At 33.7% G+C, this 22,805-nt stretch overlaps 1 protein-coding gene across 1 annotated transcript in view; it reads right to left on the bottom strand.

Annotated features, from left to right (window-relative positions):
- The window catches only part of LOC143244700 (uncharacterized), a 170,376-nt gene that overhangs the window by 5,024 nt on the left and 142,547 nt on the right, over positions 1–22,805 (bottom strand). The window contains exons 30-33 of the mRNA XM_076489818.1: positions 20,826–21,074; positions 18,284–18,387; positions 10,895–10,971; positions 5,746–5,895 (exon numbers count right to left, since the gene is read on the bottom strand). Coding sequence (XP_076345933.1) covers positions 5,746–5,895; positions 10,895–10,971; positions 18,284–18,387; positions 20,826–21,074 — 580 coding nt within the window. The remainder of the gene's footprint in view (positions 1–5,745; positions 5,896–10,894; positions 10,972–18,283; positions 18,388–20,825; positions 21,075–22,805) is intronic.

Below are 22,805 nucleotides of genomic sequence, written 5' to 3'. Positions count from 1 at the left end.
GATAATAGCAGATAAACCTAAATCTGGGATTATATATCGCTTATGTATCTTTAACTGTATATGTGTTTATTGTTTACACTGCTTGCTATGCAAAGCTTTTTTTATTCATATCCTCACCATCTGTACCACCTGTTGTACATTATTTTCTTATATTGCATTCACTTTTAGACAAACCTTAAGAGCAAATGTCTCCCTTTTTCATTCAGAAGGGACTTGCTGGCTCTCTAAAGTCAGTAAAGAAGTTTAAATCTGGTGACATATTGATGGAAACATCCACATCTCAACACAGTGAACTCCTCTTGCATTCAAAGGCAATGGAGATATACCTATTGAGGTTACACCTCATGCTACTTTGAATTCGTCACGAGGAGTTATTGTTGAGAGGAATTTGAAGAACTTTCTCGAGTCAGAGATTCTTACTGGTTTCTTAACCCAAGAAGTTTCTGCGGTGAGTCGTATATCCACTTGCAAAGATGGAATTATGATGCCGACAAATGTACTCATTCTCACATTTACGGCACCTCGTTCACCTACCACCATCAAGACAGGTTATCTTATTTGCAGAGTACGGCTACACATTCCAAACCCTCTCCGATGTTTCCAGTGTCAGCGGTTCGGTCACTCGAAGACGTCATGTCGTGGTTTCTTGACGGGTGCTCGTTGTGGTGGCAAGGACCATGATGCCTACGAGTGTGAAACGGACCCTCATTGCATTAATTGCAATGGGTTTATACTTTCTACTTTCGTTCTTGCTCTAAATGGTTGGAAGAAAAAGAGATGCAGCGTTTGAAAGCAATTCATAACATTATTTATCCTGAGGATCGAAAATTGCTGTCCACCACCTCATCTCGGGTTATGCTGCAGAACTTCGTTCCACAACTACAGTGGGAGTGTAGACAGATATCTCTGAGCCTCCAAAAGAATCGTTATCCAAACAAATGAAAAGTCTTTTCATGGTTAGAAAAGTTGATGAATCAACTTCAACACCCATCTCTGTCCCTTACACACATTCCAACAAACCACAAGATCTACATCCTTTGGTTCTCGGAACAGGCATTCCTCGGATCGTTTTCTCCCACCCCAAGATGCAAAACAATCATTCGTTCACGTCCTCAGTATCTAGAATCCCCTTCCAACAGCAAAGACCTGCCCAATCGACCCAGGGTAGGATCCATGGAGGTCGATAGACCTCCCTCGAATAAGGACAGTAAGGAAAAAAGACATCGTCGTAAACCCAGTTCGCCTACATGTAAATAAAATGGGCCACACTGATACAATGGAACTGTCGAGGTTTACGTTCTAATCTGGATGACATCAAAACACTGATTGCTTCCTACTATCCTGTGTGTCTTTCCTTACAGGAAACATTTCTGAAACCTGCCGACACAGTCACCTTTCAACGGTTTTTTTTGTACAGAAATGACAAACTGTGTGATGGACGAGTGCATGGAAAGGTGGCACTGTTGGTTGATCAACATGTGCCCACTCTGTCTTTGTCACTCCACACATCCTTGGAAGCTGTAGCTATTCGTGTTTCCTTGGGTCATACCATCAATGTTTGTTCTCTCTATCTGTCACCTGGAGAGACATATCATCAATCGGAACTTGATGCTCTCATTGAACAGTTGCTGTCTCCCTTTTTATTCCTGAGGGACTTTAATGGACATCATCCCCTCTGGGGAAGTGCTGATATTGATAGGAAAGGTCGCTCTGTAGAGCGTATGCTCTCTAATCACAACATTTCTCTTTTTAATCCTGGTTCTTCCACTTATTTTCATGCACCTAGTCAGTCCTTTACTACTATTGATCTCTCAATTTGCTCCGCTTCATCATTCTCACAATTTTTTCATGGAGGGTTGACAATAATCCACGAGGCAGTGATCATTTTCCTATAAGTTTGAGAGAGACTGGCTGTGGTCGATGCCATCCGACCTGCGTGCTCCGGTGGAAGCTGGATCAGGCAAACAGGCACTCTTTTAATGCTGTTGCAGAACTTAATCCTGCCATTGTCTGTAAGCCATCAATAGACGACTGTGTGGCAGCTGTAACTACCTCTTTATACAAGCAGCTGCTCAATGTATTCCGAAAACCTCGACACGTTTTCCACTATATTCTCATCCATGGTGGAATCCTGCCTGCCACATGGTACGGAAGGCTCACAAATGGGCCTGAAATACTTTCCTTAGATATCTCACACTTTCGAACCACATCGCTTTGCACAGGCCCGTGCACATGCTTGGTGGGTAAGATGTCAAAGCCAGAAGAAATCTTGGATTAAGTTCACAACCGGCATATCTTCTACCACCAGTTCCAAAGTCAAATGGGACAAGATTCGAAAGGTCAGTGAGTAATATAATTCTATCTTCCTCTCAATCTTGCTCTCTGATGGCCAGGAAGTAGCTGATACCCGGAGCATCACCGATACTCTAGGTGAAAGCTTTTGCCAGGTATCAAGCACTTCTGCTTCTTCCTCCACCTTTTTAGCCATCAAGACTCGGGCGGAGCGATCACCTCTTTCCTTTCGAGCTGATTCTCTCTATGACTATAATCGTCCCTTTACATTGGTGGAACTCATACTGGCCCTTCATCGGTTTGGTAGTACATCGGTTGGACCTGATGATGTACACTATGACATGCTGTGCCATCTATTTCCTGCTTCTCTTGCTATTCTTCTGATTGTTTTTAACCTGATCTGGCAGGAGAATGTTTTTCCTGATGCTTTGAGTCAGGCTATTGTCCTACCTTTCTGTAAGCCTGGGAAGGATCCCAAGATTCCTTCAAAATACCACCCAATTGCTTTGATGAGCTGCTGTCTCTGAAACAGAGGATGGTTAATGCTCATCTTGGTTAGTTCCTCAAATCAAACAACCTCCTCTCACCCACCCAGTGTGGAATCCGACGACAGCGCTCCACCATGGACCATCTGATTCGACTTGAAACATCAATCAGAGAAGCCTTTCTCAAACGACAACATCTTGTATCAATATTCTTTGACATTGAGAAGGCTTATGATACAACATGGAGGTATGGAATTTTTGCGAGACCTCCATACATATGGATTACGTAGCCATTTGCCCATTTTATTAAAATGTTTTTTTAATGGACAGGAGGTTCCGAGTTTGTGCGGGTTCGACATTTTTCCGTTCTTTTCTACAGGAACTTGGAGTCCTTCAGGGTTCTGAGTGTCACACTTTTCAGTATAAAAACTAATGCCACCATTGAACAACTCCCTCTCACTGGTGCAAATGGGCTCTATGTCGACGGCTTTCCCATCTCATGTCAGTCGTCGAACATGAGGTATATTGAGCAGCAGCCACAGACTGTCGTCAATCATTTACTGAAGTGGACCACAGCAAACATCTTTAATTTCTCTTTCTCTAAAACCGACTGCATGCACTTTTGCCGCCAACGGGGTATTCACCCTAATCCTGAACTACGTATCAGTAAAGTTGTGCTACTTGTGGTCCCTGAGACAAAGTTCTTGGGGCTTATCTTTGACCGTAAGCTGACTTTTATACCACACATCAAGCAGCTACGGGTCAAATGTACAAGGTACTGAACATCCTCCGCAACCTCTCTTCCACCACTTGGGGAGCGGATCGACGTTCTATGATAAAGATATATCGTGCTCTTATTTGATCGAAGCTCGACTATGGATCACTGGTCTATGGCTCTGCCAGACTCTCGGCCTTAAAGATGCTGGACCCTATTCATCATCAAGGACTTCGGCTCTGCTCTGTGGCTTTCCGCACTTCCCTCGTTCAGAACATATACATAGAGTCTCATGAGCCTTCTTTGCATCGCCGCCATTTGCAACTGTCTTTACTATATGCTTCGAAACTTCGTTCCTTACCAAAGCATCACCCCTGGGGTTGTGTTTTCTTATCTCGGTGGGCCATACTTTTTCAGAACAGACGGTCTGCCATTGCTCCTTTTGACCTTCGTATCCAGACGCAGTTGGATGAATTGGGTTTGTACTTGAATAACATTGCTGTATCCACTGCTCAGCCCACCCTACCATGGTTTCTTATAGTTCCCAATTGTGTGCTATCTTTGAATCATTTGAGAAAAGTAGACACTCCTGATTGAAAATACTGTCTGCTATTTGCTGAACATCTTTCGAACCATCTTTCCATTTCTATTTATACAGATGGTTCAAAATCAGGTAACTGTGTGAGCTCTGCCATGGTTTGTTGTGGTTAGGTGGTTGCGCGCAGACTCCCCTCTACTGCTTCTGTGTTCACTGCTGAACTGTACGCCATTTCTCTTGGTCCTGGATCACATAGAAGCTAGCAGTACTCAAACTTCACTATTTATACTGACTCGCTTAGTTCTCTAATGGCCCTGGAATCGCTTTTCGTTGGTTCACACCCTGTTCTCGCCGATATTCAAACCCGACTGGCCCATTTCTCTTTAACATCTACTTCTATCCAGTTTTTCTGAATACCGGGCCACGTTGGTAATCGCGGGAACGAGCTCGCCGACACCGCAGCTAAACCTGTCTGCTCTGGCACTGTCACCGCTGTGCCTGTTCCTCGGAAAGATTTGTTTGTTTGTTTGTTTTTGAATTTCGCACAAAGCTACTCAAGGGCTATCTGTGCTAGTCGTCCCTAATTTAGCAGTGTAAGACTAGAGAGAAGGCAGCTAGTCATCACCACCCACCGCCAACTCTTGGGATACTCTATTACCAACGAATAATGGGATTGACCGTCACATTATAACGCCCCCACGGCTGAAAGGGCGAGCATGTTTATCCTCGGAAAGAGGAAGTTGTTCTAACTAGACTACGCATTGGTCACAGTTTTTTAACTCATCGTTTTCTTTTGTCTGGAACTGATGCACCAGTGTGTAGTCTGTGTGACATTCAGAATACAATAAAGCACATTTTACTTTCTTGCCGTCGTTACGACTCTCAACGACGGCACCATTTTAAACATGTTCTGTCCCAAGGTTTGTCCATAACGTTAGACAGTGTTATTGGTGATGGTGACACTCTCCACCTTTGTAATGTTTTTAGTTTTTTAAAGGCCATTAATCTTTTTAATGCCATTTAAAATTTTTAATTTATATATTACTTTTTTAATGTGGCTCTCTTTTAAAAATCACAGTTCATGTAGTTCGATTTAAAATTAGAAACTGGCCATAACATTAAATAACTGGAAACCAGAACTAACGTTGCTGTTTGAACTACCCGTTAGTCATCCTGGCGAGTTATGATAATTACAGTTACACTACAGAAAATCCTTTACAACTTGAATTACTGTAGTTTTTCTCTTGACGTTGTAGACTAAATGTAAACATTGGTTTTATGCTATTTGTGTGTTTTTAAACTTTGTTTTGTTTTACATTTATTTCCTTTTATGAATTATACTAAATTTACTTTTAACTTTTTACCGGATGTTTGGCGCAGATCGCCTAGGTGCTTTGGCCATAAAACACGAAATCAACCAATCAACTTATTCATGTATACTCTCTATTCACAATTATTCAATAAAGTTTATACCCAAAGTGTTACTATAATCTAATAATTATGCCTGTTTAATACGTAATAACTGATGGGATTTTTATTCTGATGCTTATTTACTCATTATGACCTATAGAACTGGAAAGCTAATACCACGAATAATGTAGTAGTAGTTAATGATTCAGTACAGATGATATTTTAAACTAGGCAAATCTAAATACAACGAGTGATTATGAAAAACATAAGTTTTTCTTTAAAATATCCATAGCTTAAGAACTCACCTTCTACCAGCCTCACATTGTGAATTCTTGTGGTTTGTATTCCGAGAATCAATGCAAGCTGATTCTGGATATGGTTTATAAACCTCTGCTGTTTTCTCCACTGCTCTCTTAAATTAACTAGAGTTATCTGTACAGCAACTGGATTTGTATCTGAATATGTAAGAAGATAAACACGAAGCACAAATTTGAAATTATATAAAAGTAAAAAAAAACAACAAAACTGAACAAATATATAAAATGAGATAATGATCAAATTATTATATTTATATTATTATAAAATAAAATTTTCTAAAACATGAATAATGTTTTAGTACTTATTTACCCTACCTGTTTCAGGGCGATGCTAATATGAACATTTTCATTTCAACAAATTTAGACTTATCTTGACTTTAAAGAAAAACTTATTGACGAGAACCACGTTTGAACAAATCCAATCAAAATATACTTGCACCTCAGTGGGTGAGCGGTATGTCTGCGGACTTACAACGCTAAAAACCGGTTTCAATACCCGTGGTGGGCAGACCACAAATAACCCCTTTGAGCAGCTTTGTGCTTAAATCAAAACAACAACAAAATATACCTATAACAGTTAAATTACTGTTTTTATTCCGATAAAACATATAAGATTATAGATATTTTCGGGGAAAGTCTTTGTAAATTCCCTTCGTGTAGTAATGTTGTCTTCAACATTTCCTCAGTAATTCAAATATTATTACTATCATATCTGCAATGAGAATGAAGAAAATGAAAATTTATATTGAATTATCATTGTTTCTTCCCAAGATACTAAAACGTAGTTTAAAGCTTAACAGCGCAAACAAAATAGACATAAATCGTTGGTCGCTCAAGAAAACTGTGAAATTTACCATTGTTAATTATAAGGCATATATTCTCTGTAAAGCGATTATAAACACCTGTTGACACCGCAACGTGCCAACTGTGAAAAGTTTTTTTGTTGTTGTTGTTGATTTGTTTTTTTTATAACAAAACCACTAAGGATATCTACGACTGTCACTAACCTTGGTTAGACATCTAGATAAAGGATTGATCACACCTACTCAACAGCAATCATATTTGGTGATTGACCTTATCACGATAGAGTAATAAACCCTCAATCTTCAATTCATGGTTTTATGAGAATAAGCAAGTGACCCATTGTACGTGAAAACATTACTTGTCTGACTAGCTGGTCATTGGTATAGACAATAAATGGGCTTGCTTGAAAGTTGTATTGAGCACCAGTGAATGCTTTATAAGAAGGTTGGAGATTTTTGGCTGACTTTAACTATCTTCACATGACCAGTTTTGCGACCTTGCGGAAATACGATTAACATCCTGGATTCTTCGAAGTTATAACTCTATTTACACATCGGGGTTATTTAAATATAACATCTTGGAGGTAGTCGATTGGTATTGTTTGGACCTCCTATTGACAGGTTGCTTGTGCATCTGAACCACTGAAACAGAATGTCTATCTATCATAGCCTTACAGCAGAGGTATTAAGTATATGATCAAGTTATGCAGTACTTTGTGACACTTAAGAACGTTATAAAGATTTACAGATTTATAAATACAAAAACAAGTAAGAAAAACAGCACAAATTTTCAAAAATGTAAATTTTGTTATCCATGCGTCAGTTTCTAAGGTATACTGTATGAAATAAGTGACATCTAACGATTTTTTTTTCACCTACCGATTTTTTCATGGTTGTTCCTTTGAATAATGCTTTCCATAATGTACTTTATTGAAAGCCTAGATCATTGTATTTTCATATATTTTAATAGCTTCTCTAATATTTTTATGGTAGAATATTTTGCTTCTGCAATTAGTTTAATTTTTGTGAATTATTATTATTTTTTGGTATACATGGGCGCAGACGACTGACTTTTCTACTCCCAAACGGCAGTAATTCTACTTTTGGGTAAAAAAGTAAACATATGGGTGGGTTTAAATTTATTTTCTCTGTATTATGCATTTAGTTTTGTTTAAATCTTTTTTTTATTTTGTAGAACAATATAATCAACAGTTTAGTCTACAGAATCAAATGAGTTTTATAAACAAAGCCAAGAAAATGTTGTAGAAAAAGCTAATTTAAACATACCTATATGTTTACTTTATTATCAAAAAACCTCCAATAAAATAGGTATATTATGTAATAGCAATAACATTAAACTAATTTTTCAAGCCAATCGGAAAATTCTCAGATAAACTAAATAAGTAAAAAAACACAATTAAACGCTTCCAAAAAAAAAAAGGAATATGTTCCATCCAGTGCTTATGCAACAGTGTACATAGGTCACCTAAATGATATTTGAGTGTAAGAATAAAGAAACCCAACAAACGCTAAAAAATCATTCTTACCGTTTAGAAATGGAAACAATCGACCGTACACGCTCATGCAAACAAACAAGATCCGAAAATCAAATTCAAAGAAATGAAAGTCGTCGAAAAATCAAATTATTTTCACCAAAGAAATATTAGAGAAGCTGTGGAGACATATAAGAATGTAAACAAATTCATGAACGATGACATAGGCTACAATTTAATTAATTATGAAAAACATTCTTCAACGGAACAAGTATGAAGAAATCGGAAGGTAAAAAACTACTCGTTAGATGTCACTGTTTTTACACAGTATGCCTTTGACAAAAATTATTTGATTGTCTTTGGAATTTCGCGCAAAGATACATGAGGGCTATCTGCGTTAGCCTTCCCTAATTTAGCAATGTAAGACTAGAGGGAAGGTAGTTAGTCATCAACACCACTGCCAACTCTTGGGCTACTCTTTTACCAACGAATAGTGGGATTGACCGTAACATTATAACCCCCCCCAACGGCTGAAAAGGCGAGAATGTTTTGGTGCGACGGGGATTCAAACATTTGACAATATTCTACTTGGAATGTCGAAACTAGAGGAGAAATCTCTACATATATGTAAATTGGTGTTATTTTCTTACTTATTTTTGTACTTATAAGGCTGTTAATCTTCATTACATTTATATTATTTATATTTTTGTAGAGCTAATAGATCTAAACCATTATTACACAGTCTACATCAATATAATTATTCACTCGTGATGACGAGAAACCCACTTGAATTAAAATGTATCTAAAGACTGCTGGTGTAGGTATTAAAACTTTTATTAAAATAAAGTGGAGAACAAAGTTTCGATCTTGTTAGGTCACCTTCAGGTTAACAAAGGATGTTTCCAACTGACCGTTGTCTGGGCATGTTTTAGGGTCAAGAGTGAAAACATGATTTTAAGTGGCGTTGCAGTATATGATAAGTTATTAATTAGTATAGGCATAATTGTTTGTTTGTTTGTTTTTAATTTCGCGCAAAGCTACACGAGGGCTATCTGTGATAGCCGTCCCTTATTTAGCAATGTAAGACAAGAGGGAAAGCAGTTATTCATCACCACTCACCGCCAATTATTGGGCTACTCTTTTACCAACGAATAGTGGGATTGACTGTAACGTTATAACGCCCTCACGGCTGAAAGGGTGAGCATGGTAGATATAAAGGTATTTCTTTATACTGGTTTAATTTTGGTTTTAGTTGCTGTATAAGTAAGACTTATTTGATTTTGCGTTTGATTATGTTTGTTGTCCAACTCAGTATGTTGTTGTTTTCTATGGTTATTTTGTGTTTATTTGATTTGCAGTGTTCAAAAGCGTGTGAAGGTGTTTTTGTGTTCCTTCAACCTAGTTTTCGTTTTTCTGCTTATTTCTTTAATATAAAATTCGTGACGGTTGTTGCATTGTATTTTATAAATAATGTCAGTGTTGTGTTTGTCAGTGTAGTTTTTAGATAGTATGGACTTTAGTTTTGTCCTTAGATTTGAATAAATTTGGTGTTTACTAGAATGTTGTGTTCCGTTTAACGTTTTTGCAATTGTTAGTTATTTTTTTCGCTGATATCGGGAACTGAGACTCAACACATGAAACAAAACAAAAACTCAACATATTAAGAAAGCAAATGAACACAGCCACAAAACTATTCTCTACCGATAAACTTATTGATGAAATCAACAAAATAAAACCACACTTCATCGACATCAACAAACTTCCTCCAAAAACCGTTGAAAAAATTATACACACACACCTAAATCAACAACATGGTCAACAACAAATAAACAATAATAATAAATAATAAATTTCAAGGTACAACAAACTACAGAACTTTACACTGCTGCATACCATATATCCTTAATATCAGCGAAAAAAATAACCAACATTTGGAAAAAAATTGTAACAAAACACAACATTTATAATAAACACCAAATTTATTCTAAAAACCAGTTACAAAACTAAAGTTCACACTATGTAAAAACTACGCTGACAAACACAACACCAACATTATTTATAAAATACAATGCAACATTTGCCACGATTTCTGTATTGGAGAAATAAGTAGATAAATGAAATCCAGATTGAAGGAACATAAAAAAAAACACCTTCACATGTTTTTGAACACTGCAACTCAAATAAATATAACATAACCATAGAAAACAGCCAGATATTAATTAGGGAAACAAACATAAACAAACGCAATATCAAAGAAGCCTTACTTAAACAAAATTGAAACAAAAATTAAACCGATATAAAGAAACACTTTTATACCTATACTAACTAATTAATAACCTAACATCTAACTCAACACCTCCTACAGTTCCGTACCCGTTTACATTTTCGTGCGTGAGACACGTGCCCAGTTACGATCATTTTCAAACTTTCTTTGTTAACCTGAAGATGACCCAAGAAGGTCGAAACGTTGTTTTTTACTTTATTTTAATAAAAGTTTTAATACCCGTATCAGCTTTCTCGAGATACATTTTTAATTATTCACCTTTAGAAAGTTTTTAAAAAGGTAACACATTAACACAATTAAAAGAACTGTTTAGTCAGTTAAGTCACATGAGTCACAAGTATAGTAGTCAATTGTCTTGAAGAATAAGAAAAAATGTCAACCTCGCTAACCAATTTAATCAACTAGACAAGAATTTATAAACATAAGTTCTCTACAAAAAAATAGAATATACCGTTTGCTTAATTAAACTGACTAAAACGTGAGAATGATTGTTACTTGATTAATACATAAGAGAGAAATACATTATTTAAATTTACGTGAAAGAAAAAAATACATACCATTATAGAGGGCGAATGTGTTGTTATTCACTTTTGTAAACTCTGTGCTACCATTGCTTTCCTGAGAAGTGAATATTCTAAGTAGGAAGAAAACGCGCCAAACATATAGAAGATAAAGGGTAAATCAATAAATAATTAGCTATACAATGTAAAGTTAATTTAGATTGACAAATATATCTCAACTTAAGAAAATACATAGACATGAAAAATACAGTATTATGAACTAAAACCTAACATATCCAAAAGGAAAATAAGCTATTTTTTCTAGTTACTGATGACAAAAGATGAAATGTTTTATGTTACATAAAAATATAGTGAAATCTCATCAGTATCTTTATTTTTGTCTCGATTCCTTTAATTACAACAAAAGCTGAGTTAACATTAGTTTCAACGTTTGTTTTAAAACACAACGTATAATGAGGCAGAATAGAAGGATACAATTCTTTGACAATTTACTCACCTAAGAACTTTGCTACAAACTCAAAAATATATCATTAAAATAAATAATTAAATTACACTATTGGAATAACATTAATTTAAGGATTTGTTTATTGGTTTTATGACAAAAATATACAATGGGCTATCTACGATATCTTCTTCACGAGGAATCGAACGCCGAGTTTTAGCGATGTAAGTCCCTAAAATTGCCGCTGACCAACTCGAGGATTTAATTTGAAATTCGTACACTGATATGTTGATGTAGCTCGATTAAGAACTGAATTTTTTACATAGTTAAAATCTGAAATGTTTGAAAGTGCAACGACAATAAGAATAAGAAATGATTACATAGTTAAAATCTGAAATGTTTGAAAGTGCAACGACAATAAGAATAAGAAATGATTACATAGTTAAAATCTGAAATGTTTGAAAGTGCAACGACAATAAGAATAAGAAATGATTAGTATATAGAAACAATTTCCAAACCGATTAACTGTAATACTCTAAGACTGTTAAACGATGTGTAGCCGAAGAACACATTTTGAATAAAATATTCACCAATGTTTTCTGTGGTATCAGTAAATTTAGCACAGTAAAGAGTACAGGATAACAATGAGTTCGTAACAACATCAAGCGAAGAAAAAGTCCCATTCAAAGTGCAACTTGAGAATAAGGTTACGAATAGGAACCTTCTATCTCAAAAATACAGTATGATAAAGACAGTCAGATTTAAGGTAAGTCATCAGATGTTTATGGAAAAGAAGAAGGATCCAGATAAGTTTTAGAATCATTTAAAAGAGGGCACAATAACAATTACATAATCAGATGATTGGTTTTATTACGAAGATGTATAACTTTATTTTAAGATATTAACAGATAACATACATTTTTGATGACGAGAAACCCACTTAAAATAAAAATGTATCTCAGAACGGCTGGTATGGGTGTTAAAACTTTTATTGATAAGGGGAGAACAACTTTTCGATGAAATGAGACTCTGAACAACAAAATGAACTCGATTGGTTATAGTATTTTTTTGTTCTGTGATAATGTACTATTTTATTATTTATGTCTGAATAAGTGCACCGTTTACAATTACAGAAAAAAACTTGTTTAACTACACTCGTTTCTCATTAAATGCTGGATATGTATGAACTGAGTGTGAAAACAAGATAATTCAAAAAGTCCAGATATGTTATAGATGGTACAAAGTCAATACTATCTAATAATAGAATATTATCTTCAAATCGATCAAAGTCACCAATGACAAATGATCTAGCATGTATCAATGTTTTTAAATATCTGGTTGTCTGTCTTAGTTTTTCAACTTATCAGTCACCTTCTTTTTACCTTTTGCCTTTTTTTCATAAAAATATCTTTAATACCGTTAAAACATTCATTGTGTATTTGATTTCTTTGCTTCCCTTAAATTCCTCCATTTTGTCGGTTTTGTGAACTGTAATTGAACAAGAAGAATAAAGGCATGAAATAAAATGCGTTGGCTTGAAACCAATTTCAGCATTTTTGGCCTAAACCAGGATTGAAGATTTTATCAACAGATTTTGTCAAAACACTAAATCTTCAGAAAAAAGGCAAATACTCCAGAGTATGAGGAATTATTTAATTATGTTTCAATGCAATTCAAGCAAGTGTATCGTTTAATTGGGTGATGGCATAAACAAATTTGGGTCATAGTATCTTTCTGTCTTTAATGGAACAATTGACGATGTAAAATAAGTAAAAATATTCGTTTCAGCAATAGAAGCGTATCGTGGAATCCAGAATAGCTTCTGAGGAAAGCTTCAGTTGAATTTTACTTGTACCAAAACCACAGTATTTAAGATTTTAAAAGCAATCTGAACTTTTATTATTTCAAACATCATACAGTTTAGCAATTGATTAAAGGATATAATTACCATATTTCTCAATTGGATAATTTACTAGCCACAAGTTCCTCACCCGTCTGGTTCATAACATTTCATCAGTTTAAAACAGTAATTGGTAATACTGCAGAACAGTAGAGATGAGAGCTTATATTCCGTTCAGATTGCGAAGGGTAGTTACATGAGAGACTTTACAAAATACTTTATTTATTCTTTTTATGCAGCTAAAACTACTAAATGAAATAAAGTGCATAGGTACATTTGATACATTTTTAGTGATGAGAATTGGATGAACAAATTATTTGAGAGGTTTCTGGATTAGTTTGACTCTGTGTATTGTTTAGTTGTAAAAAGAAGCTTATTTTATTTTTATGTTTATCGAAAAAGGTTCATATTCCATTATGTTAACACTGTTCTTATTTGACATAGTGGTCCACAGCAGATAAGCTTGCGTGTTACAGAGCCTTTTATTTCTATTATACTTCTGAATTCCGCCTTAGTTGATCCATTAGTCCCTCCAGTATATTGGATTCTTCGTTCAAAAGGTTGAATTATTGCCTTTAAATATGCAATGGAGAGGATGTTCTTGTTTGAGAAATGTACACAGACAATAAATTAGATGATGATGCTGTGACATACTATTATTTATTTGGAACTTTTTCAATGCGGCTTAATATGTTCGTTTAATATTATCTTCCTTTACACTTTTTTTATCATCAAATGTAAGTTAGTTGGGAGCTGTCTAGTGTATTTTTCTTTCTTTCTGATTACAGTGATATTATATTTGTTAATTCGTACAGGAATTCCACTAGGACAGCAGTAACTCTTCGGATTGACAACGTCAAAATCAGGAGATTTGATTCCCCTTGGTGGAAATAGCAAGTAGCCCGAGGTAGATTTGCTATAAGAAAACACACACACACGTATTTGTATAGTTATTATGAAGCAGGAGTTCTTTATATTCTCGAGGAGAGTTTTTTTTTTTATTAGGTAGCTTTATATGGTATTTACCTTTATTATTTTAAGCATTGTAATTTATCTCGGATAAGTCTCCGATTTATTATGTTGCATATTACGATTTCAACTAGTTGGAAATTTAAATTTGAATTTAGAAGTTAACTGAATGACGACATGTATGAAATTTATGATATTTGCCAACTAGATTGACACACACAATTTTCTTTCTTAGTACAAATGTATTTTAATGTACAAACAACAATACAATTTATAATAGCAGTTATTACAAATAATTATTTATATACAAAAGTTTTACAAACAATACCAAGTCTTCTATCTATTCTGGAACTGAATATTTTATCGACGCTTCACGATAAAATAATTAATTCTATGTTGATACTCGAGGGAAATCTAGCTAGCTCTATTCTTGGTTGGCCTCACGTGGTTTACAAGTTAACGTTTCACCAAGGAAGATATCTAATATCCTCGTAGAAATATTAACGCTCGAAATTAATTCTCTGATGTTGAATGGTTTGTATTATTCAAAATCTACAAAAATAAACATTTGGTATTTTCTCCACTTAATCTTTTGGGAGTGTGTATATATATATAAACAGTGAAGACATCTGCAGATCCTTTTCTTGCTCGGCGATCTGTCCACACTTCACAAACAGAACTTCACCATTTGAACCAGATTTCTCACGTTTATCACTGTTTCTTACCAAGGAATTGTCAGTAGGACAATTATTCACAAGATCCCCGTCAGATCCAAAAAATATTTAAAAGAAGTTTATAATCTCGTCTTCTGAACACGTGTCTATCAAGTATTTTTGGTTTAATTTCTTAGCAATAGCACGAGTCACAGCACACGCAGGAAACACATCTAGATTCTTCTCAACAATAAGTTCATCCAATTTTGATTCGGTAACAATTTCCCTCCAGCCAGATCGTTTACCAACAACAACGATACACCCTTAACTGGCAGAGTAGGTTTTACTATAACCATAACTTGTCCCGAAATAGGTCTGATGCTAAATAACTGTTATGAAGAGGAACATTAACAAAGCTTCACTGGGCAATAATAGACTCACCAGTGGCAGAACTTGAATCCAAGGCAAGATATCTTCTACCCACAATGACTGAGTTATCCCAATATCACATAAATATGTATGGGATTGGTAGTGTCATTTGTTAAAGACACGAAACCGACAAGTACCATTTCTTCTTGCCTGCATCAGCCTTTTTATCAGTGACCAAATCAACAACAACGGGTGATCTGGCGAAACTCTTTCCATATGTGGACACAAACACACTTGGTGTTACCTTTTTTTCATTTTTATTTTACTGACACCCACAGTCGGATATAACATGACCAGTTTTTTTTCACAAACATGGCAGACAGGTTTTTATTGTTTTGATGAGGCTTTATCCTGGTTGTCAGAAGGTTTTGAACTAGAAGAACTGATATTTTTTGGAAGAATCTTCAACTTTAGTGGATTGAATAGATCCAAGCTTTTATTGAGATCGAATATAGCAGCTGCTTCCTGTAGTGTTTCAACTTTCTTTTCATCCAAGTAAGTTTTGAGATCGTCACTTGTTTTACATTTAAATTCCTGAATTAAACATAATTGTTTTAGTTTGTCGAAGGTGTTACAAATATGTATAAAATTACATCATCGATCAAAATAAACATTTTTCTCCGTGGGCGAATTCCATGTAAGTTTTACTACCTTGCTTGTAATAACCTCGAAAATTTTGGCGATAAGCCTCTGACACTAACTCATATGCTTTTAGAATAGCTGCTTTAACCTTATCATAATTGGTGCAATGTTCTAGAGAAAGAGAAGTATAAGGTTCTTGTGCTTTACCAGTTAAAATACTTTGTAATAATTATGACCATTTTTCAGTGGGCCATTCCATAGTTTGTAATAATTATGACCATTTTTCAGTGGTCCATTCCATAGTTTGCGCATTCCTTCTGAAAGTGTTGGAAATATATATCAAGTTCATTTTCATTAAATGATGATTATTGAATATACCGATTGAGTTCAAAGTTGTCATTTTGTGCTAAGACAGAAAATGGTATTTATCAATCTAGTTCGGCCCGGCATAGCCAGCCAGTTAGGACGTTCGATTTGTAATCTGAGGGTCGCAGGTTCGAATTCCCGTCACGCCAAATATTATCGCCCTTTCAGCCGTTGGAGCGTTATATGTGACGGTCAATCTCACTATTCGTTGGTAAAAGAATAGTCCAAGAGTTGGCGGTGGGTGGTGATGACTATTTGCCTTTCCTCTAATCTTACACTATAAAATTAGGACGACTAGCGCAGATAGCCTTTGTGTAGCTTTACACGAAATTCAAAACAAACAATCAATATTGTTGATAAATATCATAAACTTTATACATATCGGCATTCATTTGACTTCTAAATTAAAATTAATAATTCCCGTTATTTGAAATCGCAATACGTAACACGTTTAGTCGTTGTCTATACTTTATTCCAATTATGTATTTGTTTATATTTATCTGGTTTGTTGTAAAATGTCTTTCTGTAGAAGTATGGTTATCTGGTTTTGTGTCATATTGAAATATAGTCATTTAGTTACTATTCTGGTTTAGGGTTCCTCTAACAGTGAGGTACTAAAGTTTATTTCTTCGTTTCTAAGTACGACTGTAGTGTTAGGAAGCTTCTTCTTTTAAAACAGTTCAGTGAATTTAGTTTATTTATGCCAAAGAATGAGTTTATAATCTTCCCAACGAAGTAGTTTTGATAAATTTAGTTGAAGTGATGAGCAGAAAGTCGAGTGATTAAAAGTACGGAATGAAAAAAAACATATAGTTTTGTAAACCATACCTTCAAGTACAGAGAAACTGACATAAAATGAAAAAAAAAATGCTATTTCAAAGTGTAGGAAGGTGCAATATTTAAGAAGCTTAAACTAAGGGAGAGTCAGAACGTATGTTCAGAGTAGGGAGAATCTGGCCTGATTGTGTCGATAGACAAACTGTATTAATGGTGGCCAGTTTACTTATCTATAATATACACTTGAGGTGTAAAATATGAACACTGAAGTACAAATGACACTGTTCTAGGCTTTGATTAACATTATGTATTATTGACATATTTTTATGAAATATATTTAATATTTTATTTATGTCTCACTATTAACCCTTAACCATCCTTCACACTTTGATATTGGTATCAACTAACGTAGTTGGCCTCATATTTGTTTCACTAAGTATTAGAAGTCAAAGAAATCAACTTAAGTATTTACAGTAAACGCAATACATATAAAAGAAATACATGTTTGACATTAATGTGGCTGTGTTAAGAATATATAAAGTGATGATTTACTGCAAGACTGTAACACGGTATTATAAAAGATTCACTTTCTAAGTAGGAATGACAAAATAGAAGCATGAAATATAAGTATCAATAATTCGCTGAAGACATTTTCTTGTATCCATACTAAATAAGATTTCACTAAGCAATTAAAAATGTGAATCTCTCAAAGTACTAAACCATGAAAAAGTTCTGAAAACAAGGGTGTAAAGAAAGATAACATATTGGGATTGACAGGAGAACATGTCGAAACAACTGAGCTAGTGCAATTCCAAATGTACTGTATCCTATCTCCAATTGTCCTATAAAATTAATCCGAAAAAACTTAACGTCCAAACTAAATAGTTATATTTTAATACAAGGTAAAAACTCACTTTCTTTGCACCCAAAATAAATGTTACTATAATGTTAAGGACGTAAAATTACTCGCACATTTTAAAAAATTTAATTTGTGGTAACTAAAATAAATCATAAAAATATGAATAAAATGTTTTAGATACCCTATTATATTTATGTGATGTGAAATGCTCAAATATATGATGGAAAAATACAAAGAGTAATCATGGGTAGCAAAAGGATAAACGTCAATATTACAAAGAGGTAAAATAGCTTTGAAAACAACACGAAGCCTATACTGATTGACAAAAAAAAAAATAAAATCGATTTTATACATATAGTAAAAGATAACAAAAGAGCTTTATAGAACTCAGGTATATACCAGAATTACTAAAAGTAATATTTTATAAACTATTTAAAAAAACACTCACCCGTAGAATCCGGAAGAAAACGTCATACAAACAAAAGAATCTGATCTTATTTCTAGAATTTTACAAGAATTATCTTCCCACATTTTACCATTCCATCTCGAACACTAAAAAGAAAAAGATTTGTTAACACTTTTTAGTGTGTGCATGTATAAAAATAACATTAAAATACTTAAATAGATAGATAAATATTTTACAAAGTTTGTTCTTAAACTCAAAGCTGCACAATCGAATATCTGTGCTGTGCTTATTACGAGTATGGAAACCGGCTTTTAGCGGTGTGAGTTCTCAGATTTGAGTCTGAATCACAGTTGATGGTGGTGGGTGGGGTAATTTGTTACAAAACGAGACGATTGTAAATATAAATATTTTTAGAACATTATACATATGTTTATGTGTCATAATATGAATCTCAAATTTTCTCATGCTTTATTTTTCTAACGATGCTATTGCTGAGTGTTAGGTTCTAAGTTTGAATAACATTTTGTCTTCGTGTGTATCCTAAACAGCCAGTTCAGAGATTCCTAGTGTATCTCAAAATGGTTGGTATGGATATTAACACTTTTACTGATAAGGAGAAAACAACGTTTATTTCAAGTAAATTTCTCGTGTTGGCGTGTATGGAAAAATATATGAGCGGGCTCAAGCCCTTGTTTCCCTTTTCACATGTTTCAAAAGTGTTCAATTTTCAATCACAAGAAATTGATACATCTACTAAATCGATTCTTTTGAGTTATTAGGGAAAACATTACGGTTTTAAAACGGATGACACACAGGGACTTGCAAGTCTTCACAATAAAAATAATTGTGACGGTATTACGTTTTATACGTAATGATTCACTGCTTATTTTTAGATTTTAAATATTTTTATAAGGTCTACTAAGTTTGCTTTTCATGATTTTCTCTCCTACGTATACAAGAAGCAAACCACAATTCCCATTGTTCCCCTAAAACTTCCTCTCTGTAAAACGTCTTGTTATACTTGATAGCTTGTCCTTTTTTGTCAATTAGTGCCAGCCTAGAGTAATGTTGTCTGTACATAACTGTAACTTTGAATTACTAACCACAAGAAAGGGAGGCCCTTAGCAGCACCCGAATAACTGGACTGATCATTATTAACATTATATAAACAGCTGCAAATGAGTAAGTGTTTAACAGCTTTATGTTACGAACCTCAAATCTTTCAATTTACAGCCAGACATATTAACATATTAAACCTATCCAATTTAACTATTTTCAGATTTTTAATCCCTCCACCTCATTCGTTTAATGTAACATTTTCATACAGAGTAATGATGAAATAAAGTTTATTTAAATACTGTGATGGAATTTTGCACTTTTAAAAATAAAAGTCAATGAAACATACTTTTTAATTCTTGAATTTAGCTATACGTTTATGCGACCCTCAGATTACGACTGGAACGTCTTAACCCACCTGGTCATGCCGAACCTGCTATTTAGTGTACAATTTCCATAAGACAAAAGTACTTAATGTTTGAAAACAAAATATTTAGTTACTAAACTGCTTTAAGTCTCGGTGAGATTCCTTATAAATAAAATGATAAGTAAAAATATAAACTTGTATTGTATATTTGTATTTCGCTCTGCAGAACTACAAAATAAGTGAATTTCTGTATTTTAAAACTCATTAAGATCTGAATTATTCGAGTGTGTTATTAAGATGACCAAAAATAAGCTAACTCTTAATTTTGACGAAATTGTTAAAGTCTGACTTACATAAACTAATAAATAATTTATTAAATTAATAGAAATTGTTTATAATCACTAATATCTTTGGCATCATGTCCTGCTTATCTCATAATCGTAACCTCTACTAAGCGCAACCTATTGGATACCTTTCCCCCACTCTGAGCTGAAGAAACAACCCTTTAAACCAAAAATGTAACACTCTGCGCCTTATTACGTCATATCCAGTTGGCATTACAATTTATGTCTCTATTAGGTACAACCATATTTGATGATTTTCTAAAATGCTACAGTGTAGCTGAATTGTCTCTAACTGTTGAATATATACTGACAAGGAAATTTTCTTCGTTACTTACCGAATTTCAAAGTCATTCATATGTAGAACCAAAATTGTCTTCTGATCATCACATCTCGCAAAGAACAATAGGTGATCATTATCTTTTAATTATCACATTTGTTTACTACTAATAATATCATTCATCACTTATCGACCAATCAGGGATAGCGCAGCAGCTTATTTTAATAATTTCAAAGTTAAGATAATAAAAATTTCATCTGGTGATAAGATGTTAACGGTAAAAGGCCATTTTGGTTCTCAGACAATAATACTGTTTATCTCAAGACATATGATATGAGTATTAAAACTTAGTTCATATCTATTAATTAGTAATGACCAAATACTGTATTTATCAGCAGAATTATAGGTTCAAGATCATAATTTTTTAAGAATATGAAAGTTATTGAAAATTACACCTAATATGTAAATCCTAATTTCAAATATTTAATGCAAAACATACATTGTCGATCAATTAAATAAAAAGAAAACAGCAAAACTTACCTTAGCATTATCATTATAAATATGTATTGGAAAGAATAGAGTAATATGAAATTCTTCTCCCCAGAACATGGCACCACTTTCTGAATAGCTTGGCATTACACTGATTACTTCACTAATCAGCTTACTGTTTGATCTTGGGAAAACATATGTTGCAGCTTCCAAAGAAAAGTATTTTACAGATATACACAGTGTACGACAAATACTCTCATCTGGACAAGTGGAGTTTTTTGTAGAGAATTTGAAAGCTATCTGAAAACAAAATTTCTTTACATTAGTAAAGTTTCTGTAACAATATTTACAGTTTATCTAATTATTTTACTATAAACATAGTCTGTATACGCGTAAGCGGGAGTTTTTAAAACTAGTAAGTTATACAAATATATTATACATTATATATTTATAAGAAGAGTAAAATAATTAAGTAAATCTGAAATAAAATGATTTAGATATAATTGTATCATCTTGAGGATTTTTGTGGAACCAATAAATTATTGCATACTGGAATATTGGCAGCCAAATATTGATTTTCATTTCTAGTAAACATAAGAGAAACAACTGAACTGATAACAATCATGCGAATATATTTAAGATATAAGAAAGGTCACTACAATTTTTAACATTATGACATTTGATACGTATAAATAAAATAATAAAAACCATCAGATTATAATTCTAGGTTTATACTTATTTTTAAAACATTACACTGTAACTGTTGTGAGATTGACATTAAGAAACAAAAAGAAGAGTTTACACTTCTCAAAAGCAAGTTCAAAGAGTTTGTCTAGATGTTAGTGAGATTTGTTTCCCTTCACAAGAAAGAAAAAAACCACGACAGCGTTCAGTACCAACTTATATGAGAGAACAACAGGTATTTTTGATTTAGAAAAGCGTTATGAACTTGTCAGTGTACCTATTATTTTAACCTGTTTGAAATCTATTCACACCAAACATAAAATACGCGATTGTGGTTCACCAGCTGCCTCATTAACTATTATGTTATTCTATATTCAGATCGTGCGTGTTTCAAAATATAAAATAAAAACAAAATATAATGCTGTTATACATTTTAAGTCATAATATTTGAAACAACCCAAATTATTTCTAGAAATTTAAATAGATTTATAAATATTATTTTTCAATGTATAGGAGAAGATGTCTAAAAAAGACGATAGGACATTTTATATGTAAAAGTTGTAATTCATTCTAACTTGTAAATTGAGCTTACTCTATGATCTAGATTAGCATATTTCTTTTTCCTCCAAGAATCTTTCATTTTCATGGAATGTTAGTGCTTGAAATTCACAAGCTATATTTCACACGGTGAATGATAATATAATATCCAAACAAAACCCATTAATTAGTAAAATGCATTTTTCAACATGAACCATGATTAATTAATTTATAAATTCACTACTATTACCTATAATGTGTTAAATTAAGCAGTGTGACTCAGCAAAGTGTACGGAGACTTTACGAAGCGGATATGATCATGCATAATTGTCTTCAGAAAGACAATCAAATGTGTTGTGTTAATCAAATTAAGTTTGTAACGAATTTACAATTATATGCTTATTTTAATATCGATATTTGTGTAAATTAAATTTACGTTTAGAAACACATGTAACTAATCTCTTCTTAACGTTTATAAGCCGACGGGCCAGTAAACAGTTTATATTTCTTGGTTTGCTACAGTTGGTATTTTATAAACCCCGAAAGCTACAACTGTGATAAATGCTTATTAATCGGGAAACTACCGACATTTGACAAGGAGAGTTTATATATTTCGATTATTATAAAGAGTTTAAATTCAACAGATTACCATTGGACGTTAAGTTTCTACGTAAACATTAGATAACTTCAGTGGTAAAAACTCACATAGTGAAAAACTAGCTCAAAATTAATTCACTCATCGTAAAACGTCGATAAAATATTTAATTCCGGACAATATAGAATATCCAATATTGTTTGTAATTTGTAAAA

The sequence above is a fragment of the Tachypleus tridentatus genome, chromosome 2 (genome assembly GCF_004210375.1).
Source record: "Tachypleus tridentatus isolate NWPU-2018 chromosome 2, ASM421037v1, whole genome shotgun sequence".
Classification (NCBI taxonomy): Eukaryota; Metazoa; Arthropoda; class Merostomata; order Xiphosura; family Limulidae; genus Tachypleus; species Tachypleus tridentatus.
Note: the sequence above shows the minus strand (reverse complement) of the source record. Positions and strands in the feature narration are given on the sequence as shown.